The sequence below is a fragment of the Montipora capricornis genome, chromosome 3, assembly GCF_036669925.1.
Source record: "Montipora capricornis isolate CH-2021 chromosome 3, ASM3666992v2, whole genome shotgun sequence".
Lineage (NCBI taxonomy): Eukaryota > Metazoa > Cnidaria > Anthozoa > Scleractinia > Acroporidae > Montipora > Montipora capricornis.
Window position 1 is genome coordinate 4,788,753 of NC_090885.1, and position 17,500 is coordinate 4,806,252.

Sequence of the window (17,500 nt, forward strand, 5' to 3'; positions counted from 1 at the left end):
CGAAGGTTTGAGGTAATTGGGACGGGAATATAAATAAGGAAAAACATAAATATATAGTTAGGAAAGATAGTGGGTGGGAATTATGAAAGGGTTAGGTTAACCCTAACCTAACCTTCAATTAGTTCTGACAACCTAGAACCGATGATCCAGTAAAGGATAAATTTCATGAACTGCGCATGTGCGGGCCGAAGCTCAAAACTTGAACAATTCGGCGGAATATTTCAAGATTGTCCCGACTAAAACGAGATGGCGGATGCAAGTGGAGGGACGATTCAGGTAAACTCGAATTGCAATCGTTATTATTTTCTTACAATGACAACTTACCCTATTCTTACAGGGTTTTACCCTCGTGCCGCAATTACAATTGTCTCCGCACCATAAATTCTGGCCTTTGCACGGACATCCTCTGTTGCTGTTTCCTTTGCGCTTCGTGCTGCACGAGCTCTTACAACTACATCCATGTGATCTTTCCTAAACGATAAGAGTTTGATTTTGCGGGTTCTAGATGTCAAAATAAAGAAATCGAGGACATTCCATGCAAAACATTCCCACGTACCGAAGAATCTATCATGGCGGCCTTGATAAACATGAACGCTGTAAGAGCGATTTCCCGAGCATGCGCAACTCATGAGACTACTCCTTTACTTCAGTTTTTCGGTCATTTTAATTAATTTACCAATCATTGACGAGATAAGTGGCTCCATATACCCTACGCTGTGCTTCCCGTACGTTATGGATGTAAATCTCGGTAAAATAAAATCATTAGGGTTATCTGAGTTTCTTAAATTGTATTTACCCATATTAGAGCTAAAGAGACCTGATATAAAACGCGGAACCGAGTTATTCTTGACTATATACATTAACATTGCCAAATCCTGCAATCTTCGATTACGTAATGTTGGAAGCTTTGCCCTCCCTAAAATTGTTTCGTATGAACTGTTCTTATCACAGTAAATAGCTCCCAATACCCTTTCTTGTAAATGCTCGAGTTTCCTGTCATCTGACGCACAACAAAATTTCCATACTGTATGACATTACGTAATTTGGGGCAATGTGAAAGCTTTGTACATATTTCGATCATGATGGATTGATAGGCCGTTACTGTTCATTTACTAACGATAACTTGTCACTAAACAATGATTTTCGTTAACTACAATAGTAGTTCACTTAACTACATATTCATCAGTCTGGTTTCTGTCATTCGTTAATCAGTTTTCTTCTAAGCTGAGCTATTTGTTGATAGAGTTCAATTCAAAGACAACATATATATATGCATATTTCCACAACCTCTCAAGGCACTCTTAAATAAGCTGTTAAGAGAATAAAAAATATTGACAATTCACTAATTAGCTAGAGAACAAAATGTACAACATAAAACGAATTGGCTAAAAAGGTAATTGCAAGTAATCAAGATGTTGGAAAGAGAGCCTGAGTTCATTATCATGTGACAAACTGACAGACAATCCTGCTGCCTTTAAGTCAATTCATGATTGGAGATCTCATGAATCGAAATTGATTATATCTTAAACAGACTGCTAACGGCGTCCAGGCGGAATCTGTTGACGGAGATAAAAAATGTACATCACATCAAGACAAGAAAAGTACCAAATCAAGCCCGCAGTCTCCTCCGTCAATCTTAAGTAATGAAAGAGCTAAAGGAAATACCTGGAGGAACATATCTGCTGTGGCGTGGATGATTATAATAGGAGACACCCTTCATAATATAAGCGATGGGCTGGCCATTGGTGCTGTTTTCTCTCAAGGTGGCAGATCTGGTATTTCTGGAGGAATCAGTACCTCCATTGCTGTGTTTTGCCATGAGCTTCCTCATGAACTTGGTAATGATTTTTATCAATACCCAATTGATTTTCAAGAAATGAAACAAGCCACCACACGACTTTTTAAAGTCGTGTGGGGGCTCGTATTTAAAAATACGTTATGTTTCCAAGGGGTATGTTCATCCAAGAACTGGTCATACCATTGATGACCTCCGCTGTTGAGATAAAATTACCAAAGCAGCGCACTACTTTAATTGCTTGGTTGTTAACGTTCCTCGCATCTGTTTTAACAACAGACTATTCGACTACGCGAAGGAAAAGAAAAAGTGGAAGGTAGTGCCTTTAAGAAAATACATGGTGCAATTTAAGGCGTTTTCATTTTAATAGTGTTTTAAAATGAACAAATGCACATATCCAGGAATACATCCGACAACTTCAGAAAAGTAGGCGTGAAAGGACACTTTTAGGAAGTAGTCATGTTTATTTCCTCGAATTATGATTGAGTTGTACAATTCAGGGAAAAATAGCCAATACATTTTTATGTCACAGAGGAACTCATCAAGATACACATTATCAGCAATTTAAGTGATTTACCTGAAATAGTTTACAAATCCCTAATAATTGACGCCATTCTAAACAAATGAACCACAAAAAATTTTTGACATGTGACTAAAGAAATTAAGGAAAAGAGATGGAAACTCGTTTTTCAAGGAGCGAAGGTAACAATTTGGTTATTAACGATGAAATGATATATGAAATGCATCATATATTCCTTAAGTGTTTATCCCTCCTTATCCTGTAAGGTACTGAAATCTGGGGGATGGACGGCACTGGCCACTTGTTCAACATAAATCATTGGAATGTAATCATTAAATCCTCCCGATAGTAACGCCCGAAGGGTTTAGCCTGTGTACAGCCGCCCGCACTCCTAAAAAAATCGGGGAAGAGCGTTTGTGATTTACCGTTGATAATCGTGTTGAATGCCACGTCATTTTTCCTGAAATTAGTGGAAAGTGATTTGATTAGTTATTACCCCCCAATTATTACATCATTGAAACAATGAGTTTTCATTTGCTTTTATTTTTATTTTTCAAACGAATATCTTCCGTTTACATCAATAACACCGTGAAACATATTACGATGAGTTCGTGTGTACTTTGTGCAGGGTAAACAATACTAATAAAAATCTTTTTGATGAACGAAGAGGTGGGAGCAGAATTGTTATCTAGAGAGTGCCAACTAAGAGGAAACGGATTCTACGTAGATTGGTAGGAATTGTTTGACAGCATTCAAGGAACGAAGGGCGCTCCTGACGAATCTTCACGAGGTGAATAGAACGATTCAAAAGATTGTTCACTTGAAGTCTTTACTTTACTTTACTTTCCTTTAGTCTTCCACTATTCCCTTACCAGTCAATGTAATCCCAACGCCCTGCTTGGACCAGTGTAACCATTTTCAAGGACAAACTACAAAGCGTATTGCGCTTGAAGATTTTAGATGTGTACACATCGAGGAAGATAACAGCTAATCGGCAACGATCGGGGCTGCTCTGAAGATCAACGAGTTTTCTTACCCGGTTGGAAGACCTGCATACAAATCCTTTCCTTTAAAGAGTGCTTCTATGCATTTTTATTGTTCGATATAAAGCTAAGGAATCTTAAAACTAACGGAGACTCTCTTCAATTCTCACGACCATTTTGAAAATTTATCTCCAAAAAGAATGTGAGCACTCAAATTCTGGTTAGCTTAGATCACTCAATAATTTATTCAAAATTAATCCGGAACACAATTACCAACGGTAAATCACAGATGCTCCTCCGAATTTTTTAGGAGTGCGGGCGGCTGTACACAGGCTACCGAAGGTTCGGAAAATGGTTATTAAATGACTTTACTGTTTCAAAAGTCATCAAAATGCAAATGCTCGTTCTTAGATCAAAAGCCAAGGAAATCGCAATCTAGCAATTCAAGTACAGTGTAGTATCAGGTTTTCACTTAACTCAGTATTAGAGAGTTTTTACACGAGAAAGTCACTGACAAGGAGTCCATAAAGCGGAGTAAAGAACATTTGTTTTTCAGGGTAGATCTTGTGGGCCGTTAATAGAAAGAACTAGTTCAAATGAACGCAACAGAATTAAGTAACCTAACCTCAAAGAAGGTTTTTAAAAAAAGAGTGATAGAATTCAATTCGTGAGTACCTCAGACCAATCACGTTGGCGGTCTGAGTGAGATTTGAATACAAAGCATCCAAATGTAGATCAGGCGCCTTTACCACTGGGTCACGGGTATTCTAATGCCGTGGACTGGATTCCAACTCTGTTGTTTTATTTTTCCAACAGGTGATTTTGCAGTCCTGCTTAAGGCTGGAATGCCAGTCAAGATGGCGCTGTTGGCAAATTTTTTGTCTGCTCTATCATGTTTTCTTGGTTTGATCATTGGTATAGAGGTCGGTCAGCAAGGCGAAGTTCGTTTGTGGTTTTTTGCCATCGCTGGGGGCATATTCCTCTATGTGGCGTTGGTTGACATGGTAAGAAGCTTACTCGTACCTCAGTTTTTGATTTATACCTTAGGTGGACAGGTTATCGTTGAAAAATACTTTAAGCTGGATGGATACTCTTCACAAAACATAAGCCAGGATTATCCACTTTTTCTGGATTATACTACTTTTAACTTTTTCATATCGTATCAGATCAACGTGATTTGTGAGATATCAATTCTTTATGTGGACTGGTGAAGAGAAGTTTAACTGGCTGCTCTCAAAATGATATACTTCTCTCTAACCGAGTTCGAGGTCCGTACTGTAAGTTACGGACTGAGTTTGTTTTCCGTTGATGTATGGCCCAAGGCCGAAGCAAGCGGGCTATAAATCAACGGGGAAAAACGAGGAACCGTAACTTACAGTAAGGACCGAGAAAACGAACTTGGTAAGGTATTCATTATATCTCTGAGGTAATCAGGATCGCGGGAAAAACAAATCGTTGAAGTCAAGTGGAATGGTTGGCATGCGTCAAAATTCGAAAAGGAATAAATCTTATTGGCTTCATCTCAGTTTCACAAGTTTATTTCACATAAACAACATGAAAAACGTATAAAAAAATGTATCAAAATTTCGAATTTAGCGGGCCGAGCATCGGGCCCTTACTGAAGAATACGACTCGCTAAATTAGCCAAATCATAGGACGCGTATTATTTCAAAGATACAATAAATAACTGGAACTTTTACGAAATTCGAAATAGTCAGAATGTCTTTATTCCTTTTTTGTTTTTCCATAGCTACCTACTCTGATGCACAGCGAGGCGTTAGAGACTGAACCCCTGGTCACATTTGCGTTACAAAATGCTGGACTGCTTCTAGGGTTTGGTATCCTCTTGATCATAGCCTTGTATGAAGAGGACTTAACTAAACTTCAGTTCTAACACATGCTGCATCGAAGCACACAATGTGCATTTTTTTTTGCAAAAAATGTCTCTTTTAGACTAAATAACAATTAGACCCGTAGCCCGTCAATAGCCCATGATGCGAAGCCCAATGGGCCCTTGAGGGCGTAGATTCCTTAAGAGTAGTTTGTAAGCGTTGGTTCATTTTCCACATCCCGGCAAAATTCTAGCTTTAAACTGTGCAAGACGTCTACAATGGTATGCCACAAATCGTTCACAAACCTAGCGGCTACAGAGTGGCTTCTTTGGAGAAAAAGAATTTCAGCTCACTCTCAAAAACTGCCCTTGCAGTATGAGTGCAAGGTCAACGGCATTAAAAACGGAACTTTTGTCAATCGAGTGAGAAATCGCTCTAAGGACCCTTTAATAGCAGAAATCGTTTCAAACTTTCGTTCACAAAAGCAGTATTGTCTTTGATAGTGCAAGAGTGATTCTCCCCAGAAAGTCATTACTCTCAATCCTTCGATACGATAATACTTGTAGCATTCTTGCCTCTGTGCGCGCAAGCACGTTAAGCATTTTCTTTCACTTCCTAACCTTTTCTTAGGCAGCATTTATGAATTAATTAAACTTAGGTCCCTACTGATTAACTCGCTCCCTGTGTAGGTGTGTAGGATGTTTAAGTATGAACAAATAAATACTTGAGGCAAACTTACGCGGGAGAAGCGTAATATTTCAAGAGTGAAATCGGAGGAAGAAAGCAAATCCAATCGCGAGACTTTATTGTAAGCTAGCTGCTCAGTTCAAATCGCGAGACATCTGTAAGGGTGTATTTCTGTGGGTTTGGTTTTAGGGCTAGGGCTAGGGTTAGGGTCAAGCTATTCTCTTCTTACGGGGAGAAGTGTAGATGAATAGTTAACTTTAACTTTAGAGAGTTCGTGAAGTCGGTATAAAACTAAAAGGCACGAAAAGAGGGAAAAGAAAGAAAGAAAAGAAAAGAAAAACGCGAGCGAAGAGGCGAACAAAAAATACAACTGCTTCATAATAAAAAGTTTATCTACATGGAACAATTCTTTGAGGCGGATACGTTTTTCAGGCAACCGGAAGTGAAATTCTGGAGGCACTCGGACGTGAGGGGTCTTAGAAGCTGCACGCCGTGTCTATTTGTATGTGACGACGCGTCAGATCTGAAGGGGAAATCGAAGCGTCCCAACAAACTAACAAATCACTCAGGACAACAAAGAAAGTTGTGAGTGAGTGAACTTTATCATCTGGCGGTCCATAAAATTGATTTTCGAAAAGAAACGTCGCGATGTGAAATTTTTATGGAACATTTTTCTCGGAAAATAGCTCACTTCCAGTTGCCGTCCGCGTCTCCAAAATGCCCATGCTTAAGCTCCCTATTGTTGTTGGCGAGCCAACAGCCACCACTACTGTGAGGGCAATGAGTAAGAAACAAGCCTTCAGGCGTCCAGAGTTCAGTGCCATTTTGAATTGGACACTTTGCGAGGACAACGCTTTCTGGCCGCCATTTTAGCAGGTTAACTTACAAGTTTTACGGAGTCTGGTGGCTTCGCGTTGCTATCTGGAGATGCTTCAGTGGATTCATGGTTTAGAGAAATTCATGTTCCACGATTCTGGCGTGTTCATTTAGCGACTGGATTCGATTTTTACGAAAAAAATGGTGCTTGTTTTGGGTCGATCGGAGTCCATACGCTGGCTTCCGTCTCCTACTTTGTCACTATACTATGAAGGAAGGTGAACGGGGACCATTTTTCCCGAAACTTCGTGTACGTATTAAAGACAACAACAGCTCACCACATGGTAGGTTTCATCGATTTTTATTTCCAATTTTTTGCAAATTTCCAGACCTAAACTTCGCCTCATATGTCCTCTATATTTACCTATGTGGCACACACAGTGAGCCTCGGTTACCTGTGCAGAGACCAAGGATGATAGTGCTGCTACATATTTCAATCCTTATATCAGACAAACTTTCACGGAACGGAATTGAAAATCGCCGAAGTGGGCTGATTTTGCCTTTAGCAACAGGAACTTTCGTGCACGAAACCGTTGAAAAACACCTTACCGACCTGGCCCAAGGTTCAAATTTGTTACACACAGGGTGGGCGACGAAGAGTTTAGTCTCAGTGACAGGTACAAGATGAGGCCCTTCTCAGGAAAGTACTGAGCTGTCAAGCATATACGGACCAAGCTCAGGGAAATGCTGATGCATTATAAAGATGTTTCGCAAACAAAACATAAACATTCAGTTTGTTTTACAGTGTACCTGTCACTGACATCGTTGCCCACCTCGGTAAGGTGTTTTCCAATGGCCGTGCACGGAACTTCGTGGCAAAGCCTCGCCGTCGACAGTCCTCGATGTAATGGAGCTGTTAGATTAGCGAGCCGAACATCCCTCACCGCGGCTGTTCTTGTCCGATAGAGAAAGGAATTAGTTAGAGGAGGATTTTAACGTGCACTGGGCTAAATCTGGAGGCGACCTGAGCGTTCGGAGTGAATTTACAGCCGATTTCCTTCGATGGATATGCGAGACCGCCGCCAGTAACCAACCTTGAGGAATTATATACACGAGAGACAAACGGGTAGAACTAAAACTCCCTCGAATCGCGCTGAAACGGCCATAAATACTAAGAACATACCATAAATAAGACAAGGAGGCAAGGTGAGAAATTGTGGTTTATTTTTATTTCTATTTTAATGCCCTAAATAACGATCGCTAAATTCCCAATACAAACCCCTCATAGAATTTATGTAACGCAGCAACGATACTCCGTGGGCTTGGCGTACCTATGGTGTTGTGCGCATATAGATGCGTGTTTGTGAGGCGCATGTTTGCGTGGAACGGAAGCATGAGAAGAAAATAGTCGCATACATGGCAAAAAACCCACAGAGCAGAAAGAACGGCAAGTATACGTGGGAAAAGGCGCACGTATATCGTGTCATAATTTTGAAATAAATGGCGGACCATAATCTATAAAAGCCTATGTGCGAGTGCTTCCAATGCAATGACCCACACTTTAGCAACGATATTGCTTTAGTGATCGAAGGAGTCCAAAAAATGTAATCTTCCCTTTGCTGTCTCCAAAATTAAATCAAAATTGACACCGGGAGTGTCAATAATGCACGATGCATTGGTGCAAACAGGTGTTTCATTGATCGCGGCCACTCCCGGTGGGTGCATCAGAATCCAGCGAAAACTTTGTTTACTTAATCCAATTCCGCTGCTGTCACAAGATTTATTTGGATGAAACTGGCAGAAGACTAGATGACAGGTTCCGAGAAAATCTTTGCTCCACACGGTTGGGCACTCAAAGTCAGCGCGCGCTATGACCTTACAAACTCGTTAATTCTTGTTTAAATTTATTTAAAAGTTATGGCCCGCACTTTCAGTTGCTTTTGTATCCACTGAAGAAGAGGGAACACCCTCAAAACTTCTGGTTTATTTTAAACAATGGCGCATTTTGTTCATGAATTTTTACGAGTCATTGCGCCTCGCAGTTTTCTCCGACGGGATCAAGGACTCGCATTCCACAATAAGATTGGTGTATTTCAACCCATTTCTAAAGGCTGGTTTTCACTAGCGACGGAGTCATAAGCGGAGTCGGAAGAAAATGGGAAAGTTCTGACTCTTCCGACACCTGTGCCGTCAAGCTTTTGACTCTGCTTAGGACTCCGATCTTTGATTTTCACTAGGTCATAAGCGCTCTTACGACTCCGACTCCGTCGCTAGTGAAAACCAGCCTTAAGGGTTCCTGTCGAAGTTCTCCAAGTCGAACTAATAAGTCTCACTCTTAAATAACCCGAGAAAAGGAACATCGACGAAACTTGAAGAACTATAGGCAAAAGTGCTCAAATGTTACCAACCATGCGTGGCAAAATAATCATTCCATTGACTTCGTTAATCCTTGTGTTATTGACAAAGGCAATTACACTAGAATCTTGGCACGCAACTAGAACCGTCGACGCGGAAAATAAGTCAAAACCGTTGCCCAGGCAATACTCTACTTTATTGTAATTAGACCTCATTTACACTTTTATCTCTTAAGCCGTCTGCAAATGCACTGGATTTGTCCACTGTACAAGCTCTCAACATGTTGAGTGCATTTGAACGGTGTTGAGTCTTGGCAAATAAAAAATATAAATATATGTTACTCTGGTGTTTGAAATATAAATTATGTACAATAAAAACGTTTTCCGACGTTTCGGTTGTATTCAACAACCTTCATCAGGGAAAGTGAAAGATAAAATTTACACGAAAGCTAAGATATAAACTAAAACGCTAATTAAAATTCTAAAGTTAGTGTCATTTTTTCTTTTCTGCAATAGTCAAATGCAAATACTCCTTGGGGAGTAGTGCTCCATCGTCTCGGTTGAGGGGGGCTTTAGCACAGTTTATTTCCCAAGCCTCAAGAATTTTCCTTTGTCGCCAGTTATTGTTAGTTCTAAGAATAGTGGCCTCATTCCACGCGATGTCATGATTTGTTTTTATAACGTGGTCCGCAAGTGCTGATTTTTCTTTTTGTAGCCGTGCGACGGCCTTTTGATGCTTGCCTTTTCTAGTTGTAAATTTTCTTTGCGTTTCTCCGACGTAATTCTTGCTACATACTGCGCAAGGAATGTCATACACGAGATCTCGAATTTCTTCTTTGCCCATTTCGTCTTTCGGCTTTGGAAATATCTGGCCAATTGTATTGTAGGGTTTAAAAGTCACTTTGATACCATGATTGCCCAAAACTCTCTTTATGGGTTCGGAGGTCCCACTCAGGTATGGTATTGTGCAGTATTTCTCTTCCGACTCTGCACCAGTTAATGGGTAGTTTAATAGTGGTTTAGGTTTGCTGGCATTCAAGATAAAGCAGAAAAGAAAAAATGACACTAACTTTAGAATTTTAATTAGCGTTTTAGTTTATATCTTAGCTTTCGTGTAAATTTTATCTTTCACTTTCCCTGATGAAGGTTGTTGAATACAACCGAAACGTCGGAAAACGTTTTTATTGTACATAATTTATATTTCAAACACCAGAGTAACATATATTCATATTTTTTATTTGCCAGTGGATCCACCTGGTGACAAACCCAGTTTTAATGGTGTTGAGTCTTGTTGAGTCAAATTTGAAACTGATCAAACTTTTCGCTCAATACGGCTCAACATTTCCTTTCTTTCGCGGTCATGTGTGGAGTTAACGGATGAAGAAACGGAAAAGCTTATAGATTTGTTGGAGAAAAATACATGCACTTGTTTTACCACGTGGTTTTTTTTTTACTTTTTGTCCTCATCGGTGAGTTTACTAGAAGTGCAGCCAAGCATTTCCGTGTTCTGAGGGGATGAATATACCCAAGATACTCAGCCATGATTAAACATGTACCTTTGTGAAATCTTCGGAATGCTCAACATGTTGATTCATTGTTGAGGTCATTTGAACACCCGGCTCAACAACACCTCAACAAACACTCAACATGTTGAGAGCTTGTACAGTGGACAAATCCAGTGCATTTGCACGCGGCTTTATCTGTTTTCCCATTTGTTTACTCGAATACTTTTTTGTTCATTCATGTTTAAAGCGGGTTCTAGATCAAAACAAAACTTAAGATGCTGAATCCGTAGGAGGGATTACTACAGGCAAAAACAACGAATAAACTTATAAAATCAATATTGATTACCCACCCCCAAAAAAACCATCCATGGTCTGGAAAAGCCCATATAGCCTTCATTTTCATTGTACTCGTTATTTTACTTTCTTTCATTCACTGAAACCTACATCCGTTTTAGTTCCTGTCTATAACGCTGCTCGGCAAATTGATTAAACCGCTTTCGATAATCATTGCGGCGGAGATGCTAAGCTCAAGTTACTCGAAACTACGCCAAAGGATATATCTACATAACATAGCTGAAAGACGACAAAATGAGGCTTTTCATCCCATTTGCCTAGACTTACTAGTCAAAAAAAAAAAGTGAACAATTATTGTAAACGTTCAATGTCCGCTTTCTTATCTTTCTCGGAGACCTTCCACCAAAGCGGTCTGAGACCATTGAGTAGCAAGAACAATAATCCAAGCACATCCGCCATGACAGCCATCAAGAGGGAAGCCTTCCCAGAAAGCGCTGTAATCCCGATGGCTAGCTTCAGAATCACTGAAAAAGCGATGTTCTGAGCCACAACACGGCGACAAAAACGTCCAAGCTCGACAAGCTTGAGCGGCAGCTAACCGCAGGACACTTCGTTTGTGTACATCAAACGGACATTCTACGCCCACAATTTGAAACTTTCCTTCGGTCAGAGTTCCCGTTTTGTCAAACGCCAAAATTTCTAATCTTGCAAACGTCTCAAGATAAGCTCCCCCTTTAATAAGAGCTCCTGTCCGTGCTGCCGAAGTGATGTCACAAGCCACTGCAATCGGGGTTGACATGACCAAAGCACAAGGGCAAGCTATCAAAAGTACAAGTGCCCTTCTTCCCCACTCTTTTATCTCCTCTGTATAAGTACCCACACCACCCTCACCAAGTATAGTTCATTATCCCTCCTGCATACTCATTAGCATTTAGTTATGGGAAAGTCACCCCAGACGAGCAAGCTCGCTGGGGAAAACATGAAGAGTGCTAATAGAGTAAGCAGAGGGCCAGGGGGGTGGGGGTGGGTCTATTCCAACCAAAGTTAGGCAAAACTGACAACTATGAATAATTAACTCATGCTTATATAATACGCACGAGGGCTAATGAATATTAATGAAGTATGAATAGTTCATTATCCCTCCTGCATACTCATTAGCATTTAGTTATGGGAAAGTCACCCCAGACTGCGCCTCACTATCGCCGAGGAATTCGCTGGCTTATCCCCACAACCAAAATAAATCCCCAACCTCACCCATCCTTAACGCAAATCACCCTAATTTCCAACCCTCACTAATATGCGAGCACGACTATAAAAGATGCCAACACATTTAAAATTATTTCTACAGAGCTAACTGGACAGGACACCCCCAAACGAATTAGTGAAAACCGAAATAGCACATTCAAGCTGAAGAAAACATTCCAGTAGATATTCACTAAAGTTATCTCTAACAAAAACAAGAAAAGCAAACTGTAACAACGCTCAAGTTTGAGAAAATCAGACATAGTCAAGCTTTACACCTGCATGTAAACATGCATTCAGCGTATACATTCACACCATATCAGAAAGAAAGTAAGCCTAATGTTTAGAAAGCAAAGGTAAAACCTTGCAGGTCATTATACTGCTTGTAAACTTTTGTTAAATCCACCTCCAACGAAGACATGGTATCCGCTGCTCCACCAAGGCCAAGAACCTGATTCAACTTAATGTAATGACGTGCTGTCGACGAGGACTTCCATCCCACGTGATCCATGATCGTATCAAGCTTCGCCCCGGAAATAGCCAACGAAATTGCACAACCACTCCTTAGACCATGTAAGGTAACGTTCCGATTAACAAAAGCTGGAATCCGGCGAACATACGTCGAGAGCCGTGCCTGAGCGGTAGCCGACTCAAAAGGTGCCGGCAAAATTTCACCAGATGGGTTGAGGGGTCTAAACAAATATCCTTGTCGGATAGAAATTTTTAACAGGTCGCATACAGCAATGTAAACTTCCACTGCGGTAACTGGGCAAATAGTAGAATCTGGATGACGCTTGAGGGCAAAAACGTTCGAGGTTCCGTCTCGGAGGGACTTAGTTAATGTATGGTTAAAGAGTAGAGCCTTCTTTTCCGGGAAATAAAGAATCCCCTTTGTTTTCACTCGACCAAGATCTCCAGCTCTGTCACCACTAAAAAATTGTACCTTAAAAAAGGCCTGATCCCTTGCCAAAACAAATAACTGCACCGAAGAGCGAACATGTGAGTTCAAGCGCTTGGTTATTTCTGACGATAAAAGCACCAAATCCTGCAAAAAAAAAGGTTCAGCCTGTTTCTGCACGACTCTTGCACCGAGCTGTTCCTCCCTGACGGCTGATAAATAGGACTTAACCAATGGTGAAGCTGCAGGGTTGGCAATCCCCGGAAAAAGACTATCTGTTGCTGATCTCCCATACTTATTAAACATAGCCCTCAGTTTTCCAATAATCGAGTCAACGGAGCCATATGCTAAACGCTTAGGGCAAACACAAGAAGAAACCCTGTTCTCGCCAAAGAACGGGCAAGCAACCATGTGTACCACTGTTTTGCCAAAATTATCTTTCCAGATCAAAAAGTCTACTACGTCGTCTGGTATAGCCGCACAAATGTCCCTCTTAGAGGTGGTTTCCAGGAACTGCAAAAACTCCATCTCTAAAGCACTTCTCTGTTTTTGATAAGGAGTAGCCTGCTGCTTAGCAACCAAAACTTTCTTCCGCTCCCTTATAGAACACAAATCGACAGGGGCCTTGAGGCTCTTCAAAGTTTTATATGATCTCGTCTGACGCTGGTAACCACATCTCTGGCAATAACGGAAATCAAAGTCGTTGGGCTTGGAACAAGCCGGACATGACACCGATGGCTGAAAAAGTCTGGGCACCAACGGCAAAGACTGAAAGAGAAAATAGTTCCTCCTGTTAAGTTGTTACGACATGCTCTTTCCCATCCTAAATGCCCAGAGGCTATATGGAGAGGATCCAGGTCTAAATCCATCCTTCGACGGAAGAAGAAGCGCATCCAGTGATCCCTTCTCGGCCACCAAAACATTGTTGCTGGACACCGCATTTAACAACGGCCACCACCCGGGTAATGGGGACATCAATGGTACCACCACCGTAACAACCGCATCTACCGATATGAGGAAACGCAAAAGAGGACCAATCAATGCAAATGGCGGGAAAACGTAGGCGTTGACGCGGTCACCATCACACACAGAGAGGTCTTGGTTAAAAACATTAACACCCGATGATCCTGGCGTAGGGTAGGGCGTAAAGTGCTTTAACGGGTTTCCACTCCCGTCACGTTCAACGTTGGAATCCAACGACATCAAATCAAGATCATGGCCATTAATTCCACCAAAACTACGCTGGACGATTTCCCAAGACCTCGGAGAAAGCATGGCATCGGAGCGAGACAATCTTCTGGAAAACCAATCTGCCTCGTTCAAGTGAGAAGGAACAAAAGACATTTCTAGGGACATGTTCCTATCCACCAAGAACTGGAAAATCAATTGCGAGATCTGAGTTAACTTCCTAGAGCGTGGCCCACGGCCGGACCAAGCGTGGAGAACAACCATGCTGTCTACCTGAGCATCAATCCTGCAATCAGAAACGCTTTCAGGAAGTGACTGTAATCCCTTGAGGACGGCCCACATCTCCTTCACATTAATATGCTCATTTCGAACAGTTTCTTCCCAGTAGTCACCAACAGAAATTGTCCCGGAAGGAAGGTGAATTCCAACTCCCCAACGGAAGGACGAAGAATCTGACGTCAAGGAGATAGCTACGTGCCGTTCACTCCTCCACCGAATCGTTTTTCCCAACTATCAAGGAACCTCCAAAACATAATTTCTTCTCTCAGATTCGGAGAGAAATTCACCTCACCACCTCCGGAAGCCTGCGAGATTGACGCCGCCATTTCTCTGATGTAAAATTTAGTCGCTGGGAAAGCCAAGGAGAATGAATTGCACTTCCCCATTAGCCTCTGCAAAGACTTCAAGTGGATAGTAGATTCACGCAAAAGTATCTGCTCGCGTAGCTGAGCAAACTTCATCTTCTTATCTTCAGGAATGCAAAAGCTGTATTCCGACGTCCTCTCCGACAATGGGCGTGACCAAAACCCCTTCACAGCAAACAGTTCCCCATTCAAACGGTCATCAATATACAGAGAACATGCGACCCCCAAACCCCTGAAAAAATTTGTCGGACCCAAACCCACAGTCTGGTAAACAAACGGAGAATTTTTCCAACCAAAAGGAAGCGTAACTCCAACGAGCCACCACCCCAGCCACTCAATACCAAAAAACTGCTGAGAACTAGTAGAAAGCAAAATATGGTCATAACCAGACTTGTCATCAATCTTACTCATGTAGGAGTTGGGATACACGAAGCGAGGCACCCCAACCAGCGTTTCCAGTGAAAAGGGAGTGTCTGCCATCCACAAATTTAAAAACCGGGCATCAATGCATAACCTTGGCTTTTGCGGTTCAATCGCCATAGGAAGGACGAGATGGGGCGGCGGCACTTCAGCCACTTTACCCCAAACACGGATCGCCCCTGTTTCAATACGCTGTAAAATTGTTTCCGTAACAAACTTCGAAAACTGTTTGCAGGAGTAGTGATTCTTGAAAATCATAGTAGGGGGTTCCGCACTCTCATACTTTATGCCCATAAAAGCTCCCTTAAAGGGCTTCATGAACTTCCTGACATCCACCCCATGCTCCAACCATTCCAAGACATCCTTCGCAGGTTCGTACCCGGCCAAGATTTTTCCCAGAGTTCAATTCGAGTACGAAGTTGACCCGAACGAAAGGAGTCCGGATCACGAAACAACAGATCCCGTAAGATGGGAGTTTCCCCCGCAACAATGCCTTGAACATGGGTTAAACAAGCGTCTTCTGAAGTCATTTTCTCCGAACTCGGATTACCCTCCCAAGACAACCATCGGATTTTGCCATGCTTGCTTCTTTCCTCCGCCTCTAACGGCATAAAGGTCATCGTATCTCCCTTGAGACGTTTTGACTTAGGCTAAAACCAAAACACCAAAAAAAAAAAAAAAAAGAGAATCAAAAGGACGTACTTAAATGGAGACTGCAAATCCGAGTTCGGAGGAAATGACCACCGTAGCCCGAGTAATCGGGCTCAAGGGCATGCCTAAAGGCAAAACGCTTGTGGGGTCATTCTCCCAACCTCGAGACCACAGACTAAAGGAAAAAAATAAAACATCACATATTTAATAGTGTCTTTACACTTTATTATTGTCAATACAAATATCAAGACAATCCCGATTTCCATTCCAGAACAGGAAAACTTCCAATGATTTCACAATCTTAACGTTTATCTGGGCAAGAGCGCGAAATATGACCCGCCTTTCCACACACCCAGCACTTTCTCGCCGACGGCGGCCTGGGGCTGTAATTGGAGCCACGCCTTTGGTATGGAGCTGGAGGCCTACGCGTCCGTCCAGTGAACGAAGGTTGACTTACTGCCGCGTGCGGCTTAGTTGCCTTGGAAATAACCTTTGCCACCTCGGCCTCATCCTTAGACGCCACCAACTTTATTAACACCTGTTGAAGGCACGGGTTGCCTAATAAAGGACGGCACTGCCTCAGCACTACTTCAAATCGTAAAGCTCTTTCATCCTTTCTTTCCTTGGTGACATTAACCACTTCATCCAGGGCGGCGATCGCCGCATATGGATCAAAAAGAGCAGCTGGGCGCGAGATCACCATTTGGAGAGTAGACAGCGCGCACTCGATTGCCGATGAATCGATTTTCTTCTTCCACTCATCCAACTCCTTCTTGAGTGAACTGACCGTTGTGTTCGGAACCTAACAAAAGGAGAAAACGCCATATAACTCCTTGATATCCTTAAGCCAGTCCCTACTTTACACTGAGACTGTATCCTTCGAAATCACATATCCTCTCCTTTAAATTTATTATTTCATACCCTGATGCAATTCCAAATTCCCAACATAAAATTACAACGAACCTTCGCATCAGTTCTCACAACCCGTAAAATAAAGCACACGGCCACCAAGTGACCTACCGAAATAACCTCCTCTCCTCCACGAGGTCTGGTTGAAATGGATCTAACGCCTTCTATTTCCGCGAACAGACCAGACGCCCTGTTCATCGGTCCTCGACCGTTTTCTTTTGTTTTTTTTTGTTTTTTTATTACTTTCTATCGCGCCACCTCGTGGCTCAGAGCATACCCACTGCTCAAATGGTCCTCGACCATTTTCTTCCCTTTTTTTTTTTTTTTACCATGCCACCTCGTGGCTCAAAGCAGACACACTGCTCAGTCGGTCCTCGACCATTTTCCTTCCTTTTTTTTTTTTTTCACGCCACCTCGTGGCTCAGAGCAAACACGCTGCCCAATCGGTCCTCGACCGTTTTTTCCTTTATTACGCCACCTCGTGGCTCCGAGCAGACATGCTGCACCCTCGCTCCCACCCTTTTGTCCTCACATTTCTCCATTATTATTCCCTTTGACGCCACCTCGTGGCTCAGAACAGAAACAAACCCTGGCCGAGACCACACGCCCCGCGCCCTTCCCAAGGGACAAGTAAGAAAAAAGGGTGTCAATGGCATAGCTAATTTTTCCCGTCCCGAACAAAAAATAAGAAACAGCTCCCAAATATTGCAAACCCTAATTCATAAGAATAAACGAGAGCAACAGCAGAAAAACACAATATAA

General features: G+C 42.1%; 2 protein-coding genes across 2 annotated transcripts in view; one reads left to right on the forward strand and one right to left on the reverse strand.

Moving 5' to 3' along the window:
* Window positions 1-5,868, forward strand: part of LOC138041991 (metal cation symporter ZIP14-like) — a 21,704-nt gene extending 15,836 nt beyond the window's left edge. The window contains exons 8-10 of the mRNA XM_068887715.1: window positions 1,532-1,838; window positions 4,115-4,302; window positions 5,049-5,868. Coding sequence (XP_068743816.1) covers window positions 1,532-1,838; window positions 4,115-4,302; window positions 5,049-5,192 — 639 coding nt within the window. The 3' untranslated portion in view covers window positions 5,193-5,868. The remainder of the gene's footprint in view (window positions 1-1,531; window positions 1,839-4,114; window positions 4,303-5,048) is intronic.
* Window positions 5,869-15,613: 9,745 nt separating this feature from the next.
* Window positions 15,614-17,500, reverse strand: part of LOC138041996 (uncharacterized) — a 2,366-nt gene continuing 479 nt past the window's right edge. Inside the window, exon 2 of the mRNA XM_068887718.1 lies at window positions 15,614-16,631. Within this exon, the coding sequence (XP_068743819.1) occupies window positions 16,131-16,631 (501 nt within the window). The 3' untranslated portion in view covers window positions 15,614-16,130. The remainder of the gene's footprint in view (window positions 16,632-17,500) is intronic.